This window comes from Coturnix japonica, chromosome 4 (genome assembly GCF_054131305.1).
Source record: "Coturnix japonica strain WE chromosome 4, WE-NBRP24, whole genome shotgun sequence".
Lineage (NCBI taxonomy): Eukaryota > Metazoa > Chordata > Aves > Galliformes > Phasianidae > Coturnix > Coturnix japonica.
The window spans coordinates 58,803,066-58,825,644 of NC_140666.1; the positions used below are offsets into that span (position 1 = coordinate 58,803,066).

The window sequence follows — 22,579 nt, forward strand, 5'->3', positions numbered from 1 at the left end:
TTTTCAGAATAATCAATGAAGGCAGAGAAGACTCCAGTGCCAGGGAAAGCCTGTTGAGAGGAGTCTCCAAGTGAGACTTACTTTTGTTAAAGAGTGAGGGAAACTGTTGCACTGGCAGATTCATGTGAGCCTACTACTCCATTGCAGGGACTCCAGTTCAAGCACAGTTGCATTTTCCACATACTGCAGCCAGATGCATAACTCCAAACAACTGAAGATAAAGGAGGATCTATAAAACTAACGTGTTAATTAACTACAAAATGGGTTTTCCATAAAATAAAAGCATTATTAGATCATTGGAATTAACTGCAAAAAAGACTCTGTAATACATGTATTTCACTTGTAACACTGTCAAGAAAGATTGTGTAACATTTAAAGACCTTCACCAATTTTAAGGTATTACTTTGCCCCCAAAAATATTCCAGGGAACAGTTATAACTTTGAGGAAAGTGATGTTCTTACTTAGCGGGCAAGAAAGTGTGACGTCTTCTACCTATTCATCTTTTTCTCCTCCAAGAACAACACACAAGCTGACTGAAAAGGACAATGTCTGCTGCCTGTCTTCTTGCTCCCACCTATCTCCAATGCTTCTGGGACTACCTCCATGTTTATGAAGTCTGCAGGGACTTAGGGATCTGTAATTAGCAGAAATGCTGTGCCTGCCTGTCAGCAGCTCTCTGCTGAAGTTGATGCTGCTCAGTGTTCCACTGCCTTAGACTTCCTGGCTTCTGATTTTAAAAGAGGATGGCAATGGACAGGCTTGCAAATGGAAAAATACAAGAACCCACAGGCAGCTGTTTTGGGTGGTAGTAGTGATGTGTGAGGGCAGTAGAAGGGAGTGGATGATTTTAGATTTCACTCACCTACTTTAGTAGAGGTTGCAGGGGAAAACAGTAACTAACAATAAGAAAGACAATGATATTGAAAAGCTTTGCATGCAGAGAGTGTGATTTTATAACTGTCTTTTCACAGACAAAAAGCACCCAAGAGAGTCAAGTTTTAGAAGCCTGTGATTTATATAAATGGAAGCACCCTCTTAGAAGCCACTGCTTATATCTGCCATCACACAAATGCCCATTCTAACAACCAAAGGACAGATCTGAATTTGAAAATACCACCTCTGTATGACTGAATGTGTGCTTAAAAACCAAGACAAAATAAAATCTTAATTTCACTACAAAACAACTATATAAGTTAGGTTTTAAGCAGTACATTTAAAGTAGAAATTTTATGTAGGGCAGGTAGGAGTTCAGAATTTTGAGATAAAGGTCTGCAATGAGAATCTGAAGGAGTTTTTATGACAAGGTTACCACAGTAAATGATTTCCAATGGCAGTATAGAAGCAAAAACCCAATCAGATCAAACCTTAGTACATGCAAATCTATAGACTAAAGAAGACCAATAAGGTGGCCTTCATTAGCCCAGCTCTTAAATAATTTAAAATTACAGAGTACCCACCAAACAGTTTTTTGTTTCTGTATTTTTGCATTAAGAAGTAATTCTGAATAACCAAGAAAAAAATTGGGGGGGGAAAAAAAAAATCAATTGAAAGAAAATGTAGTTATTAGTGTTACTCAGCCTTTACTACATATTTGCATTGTGCCAAAGATGGGGAGATGGACTATTTATTTATTTATTTATTTATTTTACATGACATGAGCACTTCTTGAAAGAAAACTATAAATGTTAATCTCTATGTTTTACTATTAGCCACATGCAGCTCAATGACTGACATGGTACAGGCTGCTGCAATGCAGATTGCTGAATGTGAATATTTTATTAGCATACTATTTTAATCTTGATGTTGCCCCCCAGAATGGCTTGAGAGGATTTCCTGTTCAATATTTTGATGGTTGTACCCCTCTTATGTTAGAACTCAGAGGGAATTGTCATTAAATCCTGGTTCAAATAATAGGCAAGCAGTTATAATGTAATTGGATATTGATGTCACAAGAAGTGGCCATGGTCTAGCAAGGAAGCTGCACCTGACTTGTAGTCCTGTTCAGAAAGGCTTACCGCAGTTTTCCTTTAAGGGGTAAGTGGTCTAAGGGACAATGGGAGGGCTCTATAAATTAGAAAATCCTTGGGTAAGAGACAAGTTCTAAGGCCCCCTACTACACTGCTGAAAGTGTTACAGGCTGCACGCAAGACAATTGGAGGGACCTGCCCTTCAGCAGGGCCAGTGCCAGGAGTCCGCCTTGCCCCTATGAGCACAGGGAATGCGCACAGTTTGGCACAGACTGGCTCTTCTCTTTCCATGACTTGTCAGCAGACCTGATTAGTATTTCCAAAAAACCTTTCAGCATCAGTAGTGGTCCAAATTGAAGACCTTCAGTCATTTCCCAAATGTCTATACATCTTTTCTGCAGATAACACTGACATAAAATAGCAATCAGTTGAAGTAGGTAGCTACTTCAGCCATACCTTGCTCCTACAGCACCTGCAGTTTGCTCCCGTACCAAATGCCTTTGGTCTTCCCCAGGCAAGTCCTGCTGGAGATCTGGAAAGGACTGCATTCCCCTGCTTTTCATTAATGCTTTTTGTTCTGAAATTCACACTTCACCCACATTAGACTGTCCTCTTGCTCCCTCCTTGAGCTTTTTGTTGCTAGACCTTATAAGTACAAGACCACTGGCTGTGAATTCCCCTTTCCCAGGGCAAAGAATGAAAAAGCCTTGGCTATTTGCCTGTGTACACAGGTATGCATTTGGCCAAGGCTCTCTCAGTGTTTCTGTGTCACTGACATAGCATCATCGCTCCAGGAACACCACACCAAAAGCTGTTTTCTGAATTCTCAAGCAATGCTTTTAGACAGTTAGTTGTGAATAACATTAAATTTGGTGCAATATCACCCCATTCATCTCATTCAGCTGAAAGCAGCTAAACCTTTACTGGAGTGGATGCATTCCTCTGTGCTGAATTAAGTGCAATTAAATTCCTAATAGTCTTCTGATTTTAGGATGGGATTATTAAAGAGCAGCAAAAACAGATCTGACAAGTTGGGCATTCCATCCATAAAGAAAAAAACACATTCTTTTGTTTACAACAAACATATCACATATGAGTGCAAAACATGACTTTTTTCTTGCTTCAAATAAACCCACATATCCTCCCAGACCTCACACTAAGACAGCTACTCATGGGAAATGCTGAACAGACTCAAGTAATAGCTCTATAATAAAAAAAATAGATCTACAGACAGAGATGGCTCTGATCAGAGACCTTCCTATTAATTATTTATATAGAGCTATAGATTAACATAGTACTCCATAGAAATAAATCTGAAAAGAAGAAGTCCCTTCTCACAAACATAGTGCATCTGTGGCTGAAATGTCACTCATCTCCTTGGGTGTGGTGAGTAGTCTGCAGTCAGTATTTGGAATCACATTATTTGTATATTGCATTATGTGAAAAATGCCATAGCAGAGAAAGAAAATCAGTGAGGTCGAGTGCTGCACATTGATTAGACGCCTGGTTAACTTCCGTTCAAATCGGTTTTGGCATAGGGTAAATAGTACAAGTGATTTTAAAATCTCATCTAGGATTTGACCAACTTTATCACCTAAACTGCCTTTAAGATCTAGCAAGTCAACAGTGTTAATTCTTTATAATCTCTCCATTGTGGTATTAATGAATTTTCTATTAAAGTTCTGTTATAAAAATGTGAAGTAGGCTGAAATCTTCACAACACAGAAATCAGTGACAACTTCACAGTGGCTATAAACTCACCACTGTGTTGTCCTTTTAGAAGGAAAGGTACAGCAGATGAGATTCTACTTCTTGCAGTAGAAATTTGCTCTTCAAAACAAAAGGTGAATCTGGGAAACCCAGAATCCTGGCCTGCCAGTAAATCTGTTGATGATGTTAAGCTGCTCAATACTTCTTTCAAATTCAGTTTTCCCCTGAGAAAACAGCAACTAGCTACTTCATTCTAGCCTTATAGTGCTGACTGGGATTAGCTGTCTTCTAGCGATACGAAGATTGCTTTGGCTTTGAAAGTCACCAAGACTCAAAGAGGTGGAATCAGATTTTTTCTTAGCACAGATTTTGGAGAGGAAACAAGAACAGGAAGAGGCAATCAAACATCACATGCTGACGACATCTGCTTGCAGTGGAAAGAAACGCTGCCCTGCTATTTTTTCCTACACATTTACAGCTGGAAATCAGGAGCAAAACTATATTTTGTTATCCTCCATCTTTCCACAGACCACCAGCAAATTTCTGCACAGAACAGCTGGTAAATGAACCCCAGGCTACATAATTGCAAAAGCATTAAAGACAGATGTTTAGTACAAAAAAAAAAACCAAAGCAAAACAAAAAAATAACAACAAAAATCTAAAAAAACCCACTTCTTGACTTCTTGGTATTAATAGCAAGTATGTATAAGAGGAGCTTAAGGAAACTGCCTTGAAGTGAAAAATAGAGGGCAAAACTTCACTAAATCTTAAAATAATTTAGGCCAAAAGGGATTTCTGGAAGTGATTGAGCTTTAGCCCTTACTCAAAGCAGAGGCAACGTCAAAGTTAGATCAATCTGAACAGGGTCTTGTCCATGCCTGATTTTTTGCATCTCAAAGGATACATTCCTTAGCCTCTCTGGGCAACCTGTACCAAATAAAAGTCCTCTTTGCTATAAACATCATATAAAGGAAGATATTCTCTAAAGGAATATCTACACTTACATATTTGCTTATACTTTTTATCTTCAGTACATACAAATGAATAATAATTCATATATGGGTAGCATGTATACATTTTATGCCCACATGCACTTTAAAGAGAGAATAAAATGCAGCACTGGAACCACTACCCAGCACTAGGATCCATTCCTAAATGAATGATGACTTTGAGTAATGGGAATTTAGCCCATTTTTGACAAGATTCTTAGTCATATCCCAGAGATGGTGATGGGGCTACATAACCTTGGCTATAGGATGCCTGCCACTGGCACATCCTCCCACATCAGAAATGCTTCCCAGAATGATTCAAAAGAAATAATATAACTCTAGATGACAGCAAGTTATAGATACATTGAAAAGCAAAAATACCTACACTCCTCTCCTTCCCTTGATCTCTTCTCAAACTGTACAAAGAACTGTGTCCTTTCTCATTTCTTCTCATAATGGACAGGCTGTGTGGTAATCTTGGATCAGGTTTTACTGGGCATATCTACTGAGTGAAGTGCCCCACATGTTGGGGACCCTGGGCACCCTGACCACAGAGGTCTTTGCTATAGAGATGGGAATCTCTAGTTACTAAGTTCTTGAGCTTTTGTTAGTTTGAAAAATTCAAATCCCTTCCGGGAAGGTCCCTAAAACATCGGCAGAAGTAATAAATTTTGGCTTGTCTTTGTGGGAACTGCTATAAGCTGCTATATGGACTTTTTGACAGTTTTAGGTTTTGTTCTAAACAATGTCTGTTTCACAAAACATTTGGATTTTCTTCCAAAAACAAATTTTAACAAGTTTTCACCAGGTGTTCACTCACACACCAGTCCTTTCTTTGACAAAGGCTCTTCACATGTCTAACACCACATGGCATGAGCAGCTTCTCAAATGAGAGCTACATGAATCAACCTAACTCTAGGTTAGGCTGCAGTTAGGGTGGTGACCAGGTATCAAATGCACAACAAAGAATAAGGGCTGCATGTTAATTCCTTTAATTAATTATATTTTTCATTTAACTAAAATTTCCAGCCTGTGTTTTCAAAGAAGAGGTTCACTTATCCCTTTTACTTGCATACACACACACACATACACACAGGGTTCCATACACCTCTCTCACTACAAACAGCCCCCAGTACTGCCCCACTTTCCCCAATAAGGAATATGAGATTAATTTTGTTGACTTGCTTCATCCAGCATCTGCCTTCTTCACCCTATAAATCACCACACGTGCTAGCAAGGGCTCAGACTCCAGTACTAGTATTGATCCACAAGGACCTTTGAGTTAGTAGGAAAGTCTCTTTAATTATTTGGCCAACTTTCAGTGTTTTGGGGTTGTTTTGTGTGTGTGTGTGTGTGCGTGTGCTTGGTTTTTAGTTGTTGCTTTATTTTCCCTTTTTTTCAGTTTATTTATTTATTTACTTATTTTCTGGGTGGTGGGTGGTGGTTACCACATCTTTGGAACACTATCTATCATGTTTTAGTGTAATTGTCATTTAGTTTAGTTAGATTTGGAGTTTTGGTCCCCTGAGAAATACCTTCTACCTCAATCTGGCCTTCCCATGGTTGGCAACAAAATCAGAAAAAAAAGTCATTCTTTTACTTTCTCTAAGGATTTGATAACCTCTTCACTTTTCTTAGCCAGAGGTATTTTGACCTTTAATTAAAAGGAAAATTTGTTGTCTTCCATTCAGAAGGCAGCAAATAATGAACTCATTAAAATGAGGTTAGTGTTCAGGCCTCAGAGCAATAAGAGCTGAAGTCTCATTAGCAGCTAACAATCCAGAACATAGCACATAAATAAACCTAATATGGCAGAGCAAAATGCCTTGGTGCATTAAATTTGAGCAGAATCAAATGTTTACAGTCAATGATGTCTGGGGCATGAAGTTTTAATGTACTTAATAAAGGAAAGCAAATTGCTTCCTATTAGCCATGAAATGTTACTGAAGAAATTGCCCCAAAAAGTTTATTATGTAAATGAAGGATAGAGTTATAATTAACAAGGACATAGCAGAAAAATTCTCACTTCTGCACAATAGATGCACCAATTAGGGAGGCAAAAACCACAGAAATTTCAAATCTACAAAAATTGATTATATGGATTAATGTGAAATACTGCTGAATATAAATGTAGTGTTAAGAAGAAACAACATATCTCGTGGATGTCACAGAGAGAAGCTTCATTGACAAAATAAAGAATCAATTAACAAAAAGAAAATCACAAGTTTTGAGATATTCCTGGCAATTGGTTTTTGTATTTGAAAGAACAACCTGGAATACCTAAAATAAATAACTAAATATGAAAAAGAAGCTATTTGCTTAGGCTGGCAATGAGACATGCCAGCTTGTCCACGTGCAAATGTGCTCCACGGTTCTTTTCTTGGAAAACAATAATTATCTAGCACGATTTACTTAACTGTTCAACAAAAAAGCAATGGTGAGTAAACAGCTATTAGTTTAACACACCCCTACCCATTCAATGGGAAATGTTAATTGCATTCTTCCATAGCCTTCAACACTTACAAACAGCCTTCCTCTACTTAGAACTCTTTTAAGGCTCAGTAATGGAAGGAAAATGAGTAATCCTACTGGCTCTGAAGGAAAGATATACACTGGCAGATAGGATTTTAATACTATGGACAGTGGAAATATAAGAATAAAATAAAAATTAAAACAACAACAAAAACATACCTCCTCTACAAAATAAGATTTATCATGCTTTTTTCCTACATTCCTCTGTATGAATCTCCTTCTTCTAAAGTTATGGGCTGTGCCTACCAGTCAAGCTTCCAAGTTTCTCCTTCAGTGACAGCATCAAGTCCTGAGGTCATGATACAAAGTCAATGAGAGTGGTGACAGGGATGGAGACAGATGAGGCTCTGGGGAGTGAGGTCTGCCAAGGAGAGGCAGGGAGAGCACAGCAAGACCTAAGCAGAGTGTGAATAGCTGTATTCACACCTGGTGGAAGGTATGATTTCCAGCTGTTAAAATTCAATAGTCCTTCCTCATCCTGCAAAATCCTTCCCTGAGTGTTATTAGAATAAAATAAATACCTTCCACCTCTTTTGAAGGCTGTGAGCCCTGGAAAGATTTCTAGCACCAGATGGCAGGGACACAGAACTCCTCCAGGCTGCAACACCCAGGAGCCAGTGGGCAGCAACCCTGCTTGAACAACAGCCATCCTTGTTTCAGCACTAGAAAGCAGGGGTTTAATCACTCACAAGCATGCAAGGAGGATGATGAAAAAAAGTCATCAGCTCTTTTCTTGTCATGGTACTGTGTGCTGTTAAAGTCTGTACCCTGTAGGATATAAAATTCTTATTATTTACTCTGCAAATTTACTGGTGAGGGCAGTGTAGGTCATTAGAAATTTTGTTCAAATATATATTCTGTGAAAGTAGGGAAGGTAAACCCTAATCACCTGGGGAGGTGTTTTGGAGTGCTGTTTCCCATCCTCTACAAAAAGGTAAGCAGTGACAAAATGCATAAGGTTAACAGTATCCTCTTAGTATTGAAACAGAGTGAGGTCATGAAAATGAAATTTAGCCACATATCATTGAAGTTAATATGCATATATGGAAATGGCAATAAAACCAAGTATTTGGGACCAAGGCAAATATAGTTTGAGTGACAGATTTGCCCTTTAGACAGAGAAAAATGCTTGACACACTGCAGGTTACAGGATTTACATCTTAATCCTCACTCTGAAATTTTAATGAGACCTCACTGGGATGTAAAGCTTCTGCCCACCTTCCAGTTCTGTGATCTTATTGAAACGTGAGTTTGAGGGAATTTAGAGAAAGAAAAAAAAAATAAAGTGATATAATGACAGTTCTTTTGCATACCTTCTTGTACTATACATTAAAAGATAATTTCTCAAGGTGCTCTTTCCTCAAAGGAAAACTGAATTGATTTTTCTAAGCCAATCAGTCTTCCTCAACATATATAAAATGCTCTACTTAGCTTGGGAGGTTATATTTTAACATATAACAACTCAGATTCTCTGCTTATGACTCTAATGGAGTCAGTTTAGTGACTTTTTTAATCAACTGGGGATATTCCTCAATTTCCTAGAGATTAATGCCACTATTAGCTAAGGTTAAATGTGTTGGTGAATATTTATATAGTATGTAGATAGAGCCACAACATGTGAAATTGTCACAGAAATTAAATGATAATTTATTAAATGTCTGGCAGTATAGGCTGGAAAACTTAATGTATCTCAAGACACAATGCTCAAGCACATAATTTACTGCAATAAGATTGTTACACTTATTTCCTTTAGCAACATATCCACTAGGTGACTGCAACGGCTGATAACCACTGTTTATGTCTTCTTTAACATTCAATCAACATTTCTGTTGGAACAAACATAAAATGAAGACACACCTTCTGATGTCTTCTGAAGTGGCGTGGCACCCAAACAACACCTTTATCAACAATGAGTGTTAGCAAATGAAGCTTTAGAAGAGACTAGAGCTCCAACGTCCATAGCCTCTAAATATACTGTAGTTAACATGCAATCAGTACCTTTAGAAAGTTAATGTCCTACCATGAAAGCTGACAGCAGCTGACAGCACCTCCTAACCCAGTGCAACACAAAGGAAATATCAGAAATTGTGCAACCAGTGATTTGTTTTGCTTGGCTCCCATATGGATTAGGATTGCATAGGCCACCTATCTGCATTTCAGCTTCTTAAATCCATGATTCGTCATTTTATAAGGGACTAATTACACTTTGGATACAAATAGTTCTTTCCTTTCTTCCAGTTAATACCAGTGAGTTGAACAAAATGGTGATGCTGTCTTCCTGTAGTGTAAAGTGAAATTCCTAATGAACATACAAAATTCAATCTTTTGAAATGAAAGGAAATTTTAGCTGGACTTTGGGCTGCGTGTAAACCATTGTGATCACTTTGTCTTTGAACATTACTAGAACATGAACATTTGATCAATAGAAATGTTATTAGTAGATGATGTGAAAAGTTCTAGAGAGCCACATAATGGAGACATGGAAAATTGATGAAAATAGAGTTTATAACCCATTCAACAGTGGCAAAATGTATAGAGAGATGAATGCACTATCCATTTCGCATACATAGCACATCCAGATTATGTGAGCTGATGATTCAAAGCAGACATCTGCATAGCAAGGACTATCTTTAGAAGCAGCGCAGAGATGATGACCTAACAATAGAGGTAGACAACTCATGCAGACAGAACCATTATCTTTTTCTGTGTTTGTTGGAAACGTGTGCAAGAAAAAACACACATTAGATAGATTACCAGGACTACACCTATTCTGTACGCAATATACTTGTCCTTGCTTTTGTTTAGATTAGTCTTATCCTTTTCATGGAGGAGAAATAAAATAAACATGAATTTAATTATGTTCATGAGAAAAATGGATGTTACTTCTACTATAGGTTAAAATTTGACTTTAACAAATAACCCTGAATTTGGTGATTAAACACAATCAAATATGTTTCTGCAGGTAAGTAAACCCCAATGCCTCCACACCTGGATGGTAAGCAGTATTTCTAACTTTGGAGTTTAAGCACATTTTATCAAGCCTCATTAATAACTCCAAATGTGGGTTGCTTAGTGATTTAGTGTACCACTAACTCTCAATGACTGGATTCAAGTCCTGCCATAGATCATTGCAAATAATATACAGTATTTTGGTCTGTCATGTACTTCACCACTTAGAAACTACTACTAGCATTGCTTGATCATCAAACTGATGGAGCAGATTAAGCTAACTGTGATAGTGTTAAAAAAAGAAAAAGGAAAAAAGAAGAATAACCTCAAAATGAAATGTGAAATATTTAACAGGATCTTCTTTGTTTTATCTCCTCAGCTGGACACAATTTTCTAAAATGAGGCATTCAAAAATTAATACTCTCTTTTCTAAATGCATGTTAATTTCTTATTTATTTCAGGCTTTACTAGAGACTCAAAATTTACTGCGCACTCAGGTTGCAAATTTTACCTTCAACCTTGGATTTTCAGGAAAATTTTACCATACAGGTAAGAAGGAACTTCATGTTTTCAGGTAGCTACAGATAAATAGGTGACAGGATTTTAAGCCCAGATTTAGACATGCCTTTTTTTAATTAAAGTACTGACTTGATAGAGGAGTGGGAAATATATGCTCCACCATTTTAGCATCCAGAGTCTTATTCACTGTCCACTGGGGCAAGAATAGCCTATGCATAAAGTTATTAGGAATACGTAGATGTCATTGGTGCTTTTCTGAAAGATACATGGTAGTAAACCGTAGTGTTGTAAAAGGAGAAAAGGAGCTGCCAAGATCTCTACAATTCTGCACAAGGCATGAGAGCAGAGAAGACATACTAAAGATTTACCTGCGTGACAGATACAAAGAAATACATAAGACTGAAAGAAAACATTTCTCATAACCTCTAAAGATGCAGATGTACTTAAATGGGACACATAAGACTTTGTTATGATTAGAAGTTATTTATTTTAACAATCTGAAAACTGGGAAGAAAGATGAAGGTAGAATCATGCAGTTCAGAAGTACAGTCTTTTTTCCAAGAAAAGGGAAAACAAGATGAAAATAACTGTAATTAAAATACTGTTACCTCTGTACTGGATGCAGGAACAAGTTGTACACCCACACCATGCTTCCATGGAAGATTAGGTGCTTTTACATGTCCTTTTTATGACTCCTCTCTCTCTTTTGTACCACTTCTGTGCTGCACAATGTCTCCTCTCCACCTTTTACTCCCTCCCTTCCCCTTCATCTTCTTTCCTCTAAGACAAAAAGACATATTTAGAGACTCACTGCAACAGAGACATATACTGTCCTTCTCCTTGTACTGCACCTTTCTCATCTTTCAAGACTCAAGAATTCTCAGCTGCCAATACATTCAACCACATCTGATGCTTCTTGCCCGAGTGGCACTTTGTAGGCTGGGAATCATTTAGAGGAGATGTGGAGGCATTGCAACAGCAAAATGATGAGAGAAGTTTAGAAGCAAGGAATGATACAGTCCTAGCTGTAACAGGTCACAAGGTAGCTGCGTAGTACAGCAGGAAGATGAAGATTCCCTGTCACAATGTAAATGCAGCAGTAGTCGCCATTTCATTGCCAGAATGTGAACATGATGCTAGACAGCTCATCTACCTCTTATGCCTCTACTTCATCATCAATTAGAAGAGTAAAAAGGACCCTGGGAGAGAAGGGGATGAGAAATCATTTGAAAGATAATTAGAGAGAAGGAAACCAAAATTATTCATTTGTGTTACTGTTGCTCTCAGGCACCACTGAAAGTCCAGGCTGTTTTCTCCTTGTGCGGACACATAATGCTAGGCAACTGCTGCCCAGGAAACCTTACAGACTAAAGAAATAAGCAGCAGAGTCTGAGAAAAATGAGATGTAGAGAGAGATGGAATTACTTGCCTGGAGTCATATAACAAGCCACTGGCAGACCTGTGATTAGGGAAGAACTTTGGAGACAGACCTTCAGTATTCTCCTCACTTCATCTTGACCTGACTGTATAGTTAGCTCTTCTGGAGATTAATTGGACATACACTTAATACAGCAAAATAAACAAAATTACCCAAGGCTCTGAGCAGCTCTGAAGCAGGATGCTGCTCCATTGCAGTTATCTACAAAGCAAAGCTGATATCAGACGTTTCAGTGTCCACCACAGAAAGACAATTCAAGGAGGAGAAGAGGTGGAAAAGGAGATAATTTATTACTAATATTATAAGATTAAGGAAGTGGTTGGCAGAAAATGTGAAGCTTTCCTACAAAAGCACACTTTACCTCCCAAAGCACTTTTTCTGACAGTCTCACTCATCTCCATTTGCTGTTACTATTTCTTAGTGAACCCAGTTCCTACTAGCCAACAGGTTTCATTGCCCTGCTTGTATAACACTGACCAATTTGATTCACTACTGCCACTACAGCAAGAGAATATAGGAGAACGTGCATGTTTGCCTGCCCTCCTAAGGATCTCAAGGAATACCAAAATAGCACAAAACTACTTAATGAGATTAAGCATGCCATTGCCTCCATTAAGAGACACGCTGCTGTCTGTACTCAGTGAAGTATTCAAGTTTTTAAGTGAGCACTTCATTTGCAGGTCAGCAGTGGCATTTGTCATATCAGTTTAGCAGAAAGATTCTAAAGTATTCTCTATGCAATATACACTTTATTGACTCATAATAAATAAAACATGGAAAAGTATTCTTTAATTACTCTAAATGTAGCTCGTTTACCCCCAGAGGCTTTTAGTATCAGATATTCAACATGTTTTATTAGTGCACCGAGATTGCTGTGCCTTATTGACTTCTTTAATGTGTGATTTTGCTTGCCTTTCCAGAACTAGGCTCACTTTAAACCTACAGGAGGGAGATGATCTTGGGAACGTGTTGGCGTATTAAACAGTTATGCATTTTCACTGAAAGACACTGCTGACTTCTGCATGACAAATACCAATCCTATTTGGCTTGCCTGCATACCAGTACAATAACTGACACATCTTAATGCTATCACCATTCCCTCCTGTAGCACAGGTATACTATGCACTGTAGATGTGAGACTGATAGATTAAAATAAAAAGAGCACAGACCACTGGTTATGCAGTTTTAGCAAATATCTTCTGCTTGTTTACACTATGGCAATAGAGATGAAAATTTGCATTTGAAATTTCTAAGACTATTGATGGCAACTTCAATCTTAGTTTCAGTCTTGAGCTTGAGAGCTCTAAGTTGCTGTAGGTTCAAAATGAAGGTTTATTTATTACACGCATTCGAACACTGAATTATTATCCACCTGTGCAAAGTGCATTCTGTCTTTCAAAGCAGATATATGTTTATCTTCTTGATCGTAGGTCTACTGCAGTTTTCAGATTTCAGACTAAAATGAAGACAGAAAATCACATAAAGCTGTTTATACAAGAATTGAAAACTTCACAATTTCTTATTTTGCTTTCAATACTTTAAACAAAATGTTGGGCAAAAAATATTCAAAATATATAAGCACTTCACAAACATTAAACTTCTGACTTTTTAAAAAATACCTCTACCAAAAAAAAAAAAAAAAAAAAAAAAACCACATTCTTTTTGCAGCCTATAAAGAACATAGTCCTCCAGAAGTGAAAACTTCACCAAGTGTTAAACTTCAAGCCTTTCTGTTCCAACTTTGCCACTTTGTCTGTATAATATGGAAAGTGTTTTATCTTGTTTATCTTTGCTATGGTAAAACAAACATGTTTGCAAATTTTGATGAATTGTACCTAAATTCATAAATAGATCAATATAAAATGTGATATAAAATAATGTATCTAAACAATCATACTTTTTGCCATGTGCGCCCACTTTAATAAGGCAATGAATTATCATTCAGCCTAAATCTTACGTCAAATAATTACAGTTCTTTATTATATTTACCCTTTTCTCTTCTTCCTGCTTAGAAACAGGAATGTCTATGTTAATTATCTCCCCTCTGATTGCACTTCCCTGGGAAAGTGCAAGTGAATATATTCCAAGAAACAAGACAGTAGGCATTTAAAAATGTACCATCCAGAACTTTTGGATGATGGAGCAGACAGCGCAGCCACCGGTCCCTTTGTTTCAGGAAGAAGTTCCCCCCCAAAAAAGTTGTTTCCCTCTTTTCCAGAAGGGCTCCCATCAGCAGGAGCAACCTTATGCTACAGGGGAGAATAAACTGATTCACTGATGCTAGGTAAAAGTTTCAAATAAAAGCTCCCTTTGTGTAGTAGCATTCTTCAAAACAGACCTATAAAAGTGAAAAATGAAGAGCCGAAGTGCATGCACTGAGCAGCTATCTCTATGTGCTCCTGCTTCATACCGCAAAGGTAAACAGTGATATCCATGGAGTATTTTCTTCCAATGATTTTTGCAAACACTGAAAGGCCCATGAGAGAAAGCAATCCATGTTTGCATCAGTAGACTGATTTGGACAATTATTTCTTTGACTGAAGCTAAATAAAGGCATTTAAATTAAGATGATAAAGGAACAAGACAGGAGAGCGCAATAAACTGAATGTTGTTCAGTAATTTGAGGGTAAAGTTAGTGGAAACATAACTTTTTCTTCCTAGATTAAGAAAGCACTGGAGACATATGTCTGCAAACTGTGGAAGCAGCATTGTATCATTTCTTAGATAGGTGGGTTTGATTTGTTATAAGCATACATGTTTCTGCCTGACACAGATATTCTTCACTAACATAGGAATTCTAATCCTTTTAACTTAGAGATTGAACATGGCAAGAATAGAATATCAAACCATAGGAAACATGTAGAACTTTTTTCATTGTTTTTGTGTTTACCACATTTTTGAAACTTTTTTCATGTTTTATCAGAAAGTATAAGATTCCACTTTGCTGAGGTTAATGAGGTAGCTGTAAAGCGTGAGTTTTAGCAAGCCACTTTTACACAGCATTCTGCAGGGCCACCAAGCCAGCTTCAGCTATGCACTGTCAACTGGAACCAAAGCAGGTGGTTACAAGTCATGCAGTCATTAAGGTTGGAAAAGACCTCTGTGACTATCCATTCCACCTGTCCAGCTACCATCAATATCTCCTACTAAACCATGTTCCTCAGTATCATGTCTTCACGTCTCTTGAGCACTTTGAGGGATAGTGACTCAGCTACCTCTGTGGACAGTCCATCTAATCTCCGTCTTCACTGGGAGCCTGAACTTCTGAAAACCTCCACTGTATTACATAGAACAGCAATTCACTCTTAAAACTTGCATTGTGTTAGAAATACAGTCAATTAACATAGTGTCAGAAATAGAAAGAGATAGCCATCATCCGTGGTATTTCATCTCATTCCTTCTGTGATATTTTAGAGATTGTCCATAGCATGGTGAGAAATCAGGGCCACAGACCCAGGGTTTTATAGCAGCCTCTATCTTGAAAACAAACTTTTCTAGTATTTTTTTTTCTCTTCTTCTATCTTTTGCAGGCACTGAGGAGGAAGATGAAGGTGATGATTTGCTGTTGAGATCTGTGGATGAGTTTTGGTGGTTTCCCCACATGTGGAGTCACATGCAGCCTCATCTCTTCCACAATGAGTCGTCATTGGTGGAGCAGATGATCCTCAACAAAGAATTTGCACTAGTAAGTAAGAGTTACCAGATGGATCACCTTTGCATATAAATACTACAAGGAAAGCATGGCTATAATGTTTGTAGTATATGTATGTTTAAATAGGTATAAAAGTAAGGTTGCAAGATTGGTAACTCAGTCCTAAAAAAGAAGCGCTCTGCCTCAAACTTGGGCTGCATTTTGCCTTTTTCTCCGGGACAGGCTTTCTGGATAGGAAGCAGTCCATCGACCTTGTCTTACAAGACCACAGGGATCAGAAGCAGGAAACTCTTGGCATATGTCTTTTAGCCTTTTGAGCTTTAGGAAGGGAATTATACACAGGTTCTTAGCTCCTTGACATCTGGTGCAAACACCTTCAGAATTCGAGGGTGAAAGCTTCCATCAACTTTGTGAAATGTTGTGCACGGTTTGTGAGAAATCTTGAAGCTAATGAGGTAAATAAGTGAAGCTCTGGGACTTCAGAGTGCTTTTTCAGATGACCTGAAAATATGCTTTTTCACATAGCTAAGCTGTTAGTAATGCTTATAGATAACATTTCCTTTTTTGCTTGTTTCTGTTGTTAACTTACAAGAGCCGTCCTTCTAGCACTGCCCAGAGCTCAGAGCACTTACACTCAGAGGTCACGTGGAAACCACTTAAGAGTCCATTCAGGGTAATTCTACTCAGTTAAGCAGCATCACAAAAAAAAAAAAAAAGAAAGAAAAAGAAAAAAAAGCCGAAGTCTGCAAATGCTCTCTTTGGAAAAGACACTTATGTGGACTTTGACAAGGCACAGAAATGCCAAGTAACCTGTGCCACTCAAGAGAGCAGAGTAGCACAGTGAAGCTTTCTCTGCTGCTTAGGGAGCACAAAGCTCAGCCCCTCACAGCTCAGAAAGGGCAGCCAGCAGCAGACCCTGCTCCCCATCCCTCACATGAGCCAAGAGGCATCAGGAAGCCAAGCCAAGACAGATGCCTTAACAAGCAGTTGGAAGTAATTTATTCCCTTGTTTATGAAAATATTTTCCTAACAACCTTTAAAGCAAATTCATTAAAAATGGCTTAACCACTTACTCTTCTCTCTAGATTACCTCCCTCATCCGCATCTTTGTAGGAAATCAGTGCAGAGGCATTTTGGATGACTTTTCTCTTCTACAGATCAGTGTTACTGTTAGCTTTCACTCTCGGCTGTTCATGTCCTTTGTTTGACCTGGACTAACTGCTGCAGAGACCTAAGGAATCTATACATAGTTGAGATTTTAAATGCAAGAACAATTTAAGTAATTCTTATCCCAAGTACACATGGACTATTCATCTTTAAACCTACAGGAAAATTTTCCTAGTATTTTCAGGTAACATGATGTCTTTTAGGTCAAATCACTTTCAGAAATAAAATCTATAATGCAGCCTGAAAACAGAGCTTGTAATAGAATGTTTGCAACTTCAGCTACAGAAAGATAAAGCCCATCTTCCTATCATCATTGAAGGGTAGAGACTCCTTTGGGTGCCTATAAATAAGGGGCTGATGTCAGGGAAAGGCTGCAGTTATTACAGCTTTATTTCCTGCTAACATTTGGACAGGGGTTGTACCAACCTCTCAACCTTGAATCGATACAAGCTCTGCAATTTACTTATGAGAACATTTCTTTTCAAAAGGCTTCCTTTGAAGTCCACTCTGGGGTAGAAATTTGTCTTCCTGATATGACAGCCTCCCTGATATCTAACAGAGCTTCCAGCTATGGCTCCAGAGTAGCCTTGTGCTTTTCTTTCTCATTCTCACGTCTTCTTTGAGAAAGGAACTCCCTTTCCTACAACTGCACTTCTTTAAGTCTTCCAAAATGAAAGCAAGTCCTTTTTATTATTCTTTTACTTCACAGCATGTTTCCAAATTTAAATTATAGGTCCAGAACAGTAAATAGTAAATCTGCTTAGCGCTATAAATCTTATTTGTGCTCTATTATCTTTATTTAGCACCTTACTCAAGGGAATACAGCTTGACGTTTATGCCATTTTCTCACACATTTCCTATTTATTGACCATATCTGCCCACCTCCTGTTTTAACTGTAAGTAGAGAAAACACTTTGCCAGTTTGTGCAAGGAAAGTTGCAGTAATTATTCAGAACTATGATCACATTCATTTTTCAGCGGATGTATTTCTTTGTTCATTTCTTAAACACTATGAGAAGGAAATGAATTCTTCAAGATGGGAGAGCAAATAATTATACCAGAAAAGAGAAAACAAGGCTGCTTTAACATCCCAAAAATCACCACCACAACAATATATATATATATTTATATTATATATATATATAGATATATATATATCTTCATTAAGACCTGTCAGTTCCTCAGGGCATTTCCATTTTTGAAGAAACATCACACTGACTGGGAACCTGGACCTTAAAGGCTAAATCTAAATCCCTTCACAGTCAGCAGTTTCTTCGTGCAAGGGAGCATGAGGCTCAGGAGTGGTGATGTTCACTTGGAGAAAACATTTCAGGAAAGGAATGTTCTTCTCTGAGTGCTGTGGATTAAAGTCAAGCTTAACAAACATAAGTCAGTTTATCTGAAACACAGTATTTCATGGATATTATCACATGGAGTTATAAATGTACACAAGCACAACTTTTATTGGCTCTTGCATTCACACAATGTATAATCTTTGGTTTGCAGAAGCTTGACCGTAAATACAGTCTGCTGGATACAGGAAAGAAACGCAGGTGTTACAGCCAGCAGCTGGATAAAACACCTTGTTCTGTTCTACACTGGTACGTTCGCACCTCAGAGTGAGGCTCTATAATTGAGGCTATAATTGCAGCCTGCTTCAAACAGATACATCACAAAATACTCATAGGAATCAGGTAGCTAAACAAATTTGTATACGTACAACCTTTTGCTAATTAGTTGTTCTATTACCTTGATTTCAGTGTAGATAAGTAAACCTCTGAGGATACGTAAACCTCTGGGGTTTATAAAAACATCAGTCTTTAAAGAATTCCCTTTACCTGTAAACCACTTGTGAATCAAAGGAAACCACCTTTAATATGAGCATATCAAATCTTCTAATGATCATGGAGACATTCCTCATTTCTGCAGTTCCATATCTAGATGGTGAGAGGAAGTTGTTTTCTGACATCTTTCATACACGCTGTTGCCACACTGCCCTAGATCTATCAAGAAATGAAGAAAGTTCTGCTTAACAAAACCCCTGCAAACACATACCTGAGCTATGGCCCCACAGCTGCCAGTGTCCATCTCCCACATCACTAATAATAGATAATAGATAATAGCCTCGTGCAGGTTGGAAAGGACCTTAGAGATCATCGAGTCCAACCTCTGTGATTCAAGCCTCTGTGTAGCAGAGCAGCACTTCTACCACTTGCGCCACAGGGGGGATTTGAACCCAGGCCCCAGTACAGCCTCAGGCTCTGAGAGAAGGGTATAACAGCTATAGGAAATTAATGCCTGGTAGAATTCCATGTGGCCTCCAAGGTTTCTGCTGTTTCAGAGTATATTTCCCTTGCATACAGAGGAGGGCAAACCCAAGCCCTGCACTGCTGATGCACTGTTGACGCACTCAGTATATTCATGTTTCATTCTTCCCTCACTATTCATAGATAAAGTGTAAAGTTTTTTTCTTTAGATTTTGGTCTTTATCTCTGTTTGTTACCCTTTGGGGCAGATTTATGCCAGAAAGCCTGAACAAGCAGACACCAGAGCAAGTGACTTAAACTTCAGTAAAGCAAGTTGCAGACTAACCATTACTTTGTTATTCTAACACCTTATTATTTATGCATATACAGATGGTACATTTCAAAGCTCAGCTAAAGGAAAATGATATTTACTTTGATTATTAATTTGTTCTGTCAATAATATTTTGAGGGTTGTTTTATTTTCTTCTTTTTCTACCAGAGGATTCCTAAATCCTTTACAGACATTAATGGATTAAGCTTTGCAAACTGATAAGATCACAAGTATTATTATTCTTATGTCTTTATAGGCCAGACAACTGATCCAGAGGTAAACAAATCGTAAGCAGACGTCTCTGGTAGCCTACATTCCAAAAATAAAACAAACCAAGATCTGCTGATTTTTACTGCCAACCTTTAATCATAAAATATTCTTCCTCTCTCTCTTGTGCATCTTTATCTTACAGAAACTAGGATATATTTAATCCAAAGCCTGTAGCTCTTTATTTTGTCCCTTGATTTATTTGCTCTCTAATTATCTTCTGCTCTCATTTGTGAACATATACACTTAAAGCACTGTAGAAATAGGGCAAAGATTATCATAGGCTGTAAAAACATCACTATGATCTGATATGAAGTGAGATCCACCTACACAAAACAAATCAATTCAGAGCCCTTCTAGTATTGCTCCTTTGATTCAATTTCCTGATTATAAACCAACTGGATTCACATAAGCACTTCTCCTGCCTAAAACACCTGAAATGCCCACACCAAAGAGAAACCATGAGCTTTTAATACACATTTTAAATAACAAGAATACAAATACAGTAACTACATATCCGATGCAAAGCATTTACCTGTGACAGAAGAATTAAATTTTCCCCATTATTAATATCTGTAGGTAATGCTGGGAAAGACCTCCTGCAAGCCACTGACCCCAAGAACAGTTATAGTCACTCCAACCTGATATACTCTTCCATAAAACTAAGAAAAATACTTTACTTTTGCACAACATAAGCCTCTGTCTCTTAACAATAACTTCTTATTTTCTGAATCATTTTGTCTAGCCAGAGAATTTTTAAACATGATTTTAACAGTTTAGAATTGAACAAAAATTAAAGGATGAAGTATTTATTCGATAAAACTATCCAGAAATAAAAACAAAATTTTGTGTTTGGGGAGGCTAATACCACATAATTTTATGATTGCTGACAAATAAGTGGTAAATTCATTTATCAAATTAAAATAAATAAATTAATTACTAAGTATTTTAAACTTGCAAAGTAACATATAATCCCATAGGAAATCTCATCCATCTGCAGCAATATTAAAAATATATCCCAGTACTAAAAGTATGTAAAGCTTATGTAAATCTCAGCTTTGGAAGGTAACATCTTATGAAGTACCATATTTTCTCTGTCACCTAATGTTCGACAAAGTCAAAGTGTTTTTGAAAACTTGCCTGAGGTTATATTAAGTTTTTCATCTAAGAATTAGTTTTATAAAGGCATTCTTGCAGTTCAAGTGATTGTATGAGGAAATCCACAGCAGACATAAGATTTGCTGAATTAAAGAGCTGGGGTTTCTTATTCTCTCCCCAGTAATGGTCAGTACTGTATATTTCTGTAAAATAAATCAATAGTCATTTTTAAAAACCAGATTGACTACCATTATGTAGCATAGCTTTATTTCTTACTGTGCTTTAACAAGTAAATGCAGTACTTGTTGCAGTCAGGAACCGAGTCTCTCTCAAACAACATCCTGCTAATATAAGTAGCCAATTTTCCTGTCACTGTTTGTTCTGTTGTTGTTTTTGTTTTGTTTTTAAACTAAAATCTCCAGCATCTGCACACAGAATAAAACAGAACACAAACTTATGTTTTGAGAATGCACCTACTCCTGGAAAGTAGTGCTAAGTTTCCATTACCTGTCTTTTCTTAAGCAAATGTAAAATGAGTATACATAGCACACGCTGACATGATGAATACAGCTCATTTCTGTACAAATAGCAAGGTTAGAAGTCTTCACTTGCTTGAATGAAGCTGATAATTATGAGAGGAAAGGAGTCATAGCAGATTACTTCAGCCTTTCAAACCACTCCTAGAAGTACCTGTCCTGCACATAGCTTTCTTAAGGGGGCTCTGAAGGCTGTGCAGATGAGCCAGGCTGCATTGGCATGACTGAGCATTTCCAAATCCTATTTCGGATTCCTGTCCCCGCTCAAGCATTCTCAAGAACATAATACTGTTCTTCACACTGCCAAACTATACAAACACATGTACAAAGTCTTGAATGTAGACATAACCTTATGAAATGTAGTAGGAAATTATTCCCCAGAGCAAAGAGTGTACTCACTAATGGCAACTCCCATTTTGCCTGACAGCTTGGACCAAGTCCCTCTTGGATTCACATATATGCTTCTTCTTTAACACATTAATTCTCAATGCCAAACTAAATTCTACTTAAATATGAAAAAGGGAACAAAGTAAAAGAAATCACTAAAATAGGACATCTGATGTTTAATTTACCCAAGTAAACTGAACATGAAACTGGTCAAAGAAAATCTGATTATGTCTTGCTTATTTCTTTTTTAAATCATATTGGGTGTCTGAGTGACATGTACTTAAGTGATGAACTGCATAGTGTGCAGGTTTATTCAGAGGTTAATCATCTTTTTATTTTGAGAATTTGCAAAGTAGTGCATTAGTTTATTTGTGAATGGAAGATTACTGTTTCGAGGTTCTGTTACTATAGCAATACCAGCTGCAAATAGTAAGTAGATAAACAGCGTTTTGCATGTATTCATCCAGATACCTACTTTCAGACATATTCAGAGTAGCAGTCATAAGCTAGATTGAGACACTTTTGCTTTACATTTGTGTCTGTGAACTCCCTAACAGGGTTTGGTGAAGCTTTGTTATTGCACATTGTAATACAGTAAATCTGGCTGTGAGCATCATAGACTGCTCAGACATTCTGTTAATAAATAGTCAGATTTTTCAAAAACACTTAGACAAAACCTATTCTTTTATTCACGTTCAAAGAAAAAAGAGAAGAGCAACACTTCTAAGTGTACTTCTATTCATCATTTCACCCTTAAACTGACTCATGCCTTTCAGGTATGTAACATTAA

The 22,579-nt window shown here is 37.5% G+C and overlaps 1 protein-coding gene across 4 annotated transcripts in view; it reads left to right on the top strand.

Annotated features, from left to right (window-relative positions):
* The window catches only part of LOC107313584 (N-deacetylase and N-sulfotransferase 4), a 104,852-nt gene that overhangs the window by 35,812 nt on the left and 46,461 nt on the right, over window positions 1-22,579 (top strand). For all 4 annotated transcript variants that reach the window (XM_015861948.3, XM_032444373.2, XM_015861949.3 and 1 more), the window contains 2 exons: window positions 10,610-10,697; window positions 15,636-15,790. In XM_015861948.3, coding sequence (XP_015717434.2) covers window positions 10,610-10,697; window positions 15,636-15,790 — 243 coding nt within the window. The remainder of the gene's footprint in view (window positions 1-10,609; window positions 10,698-15,635; window positions 15,791-22,579) is intronic.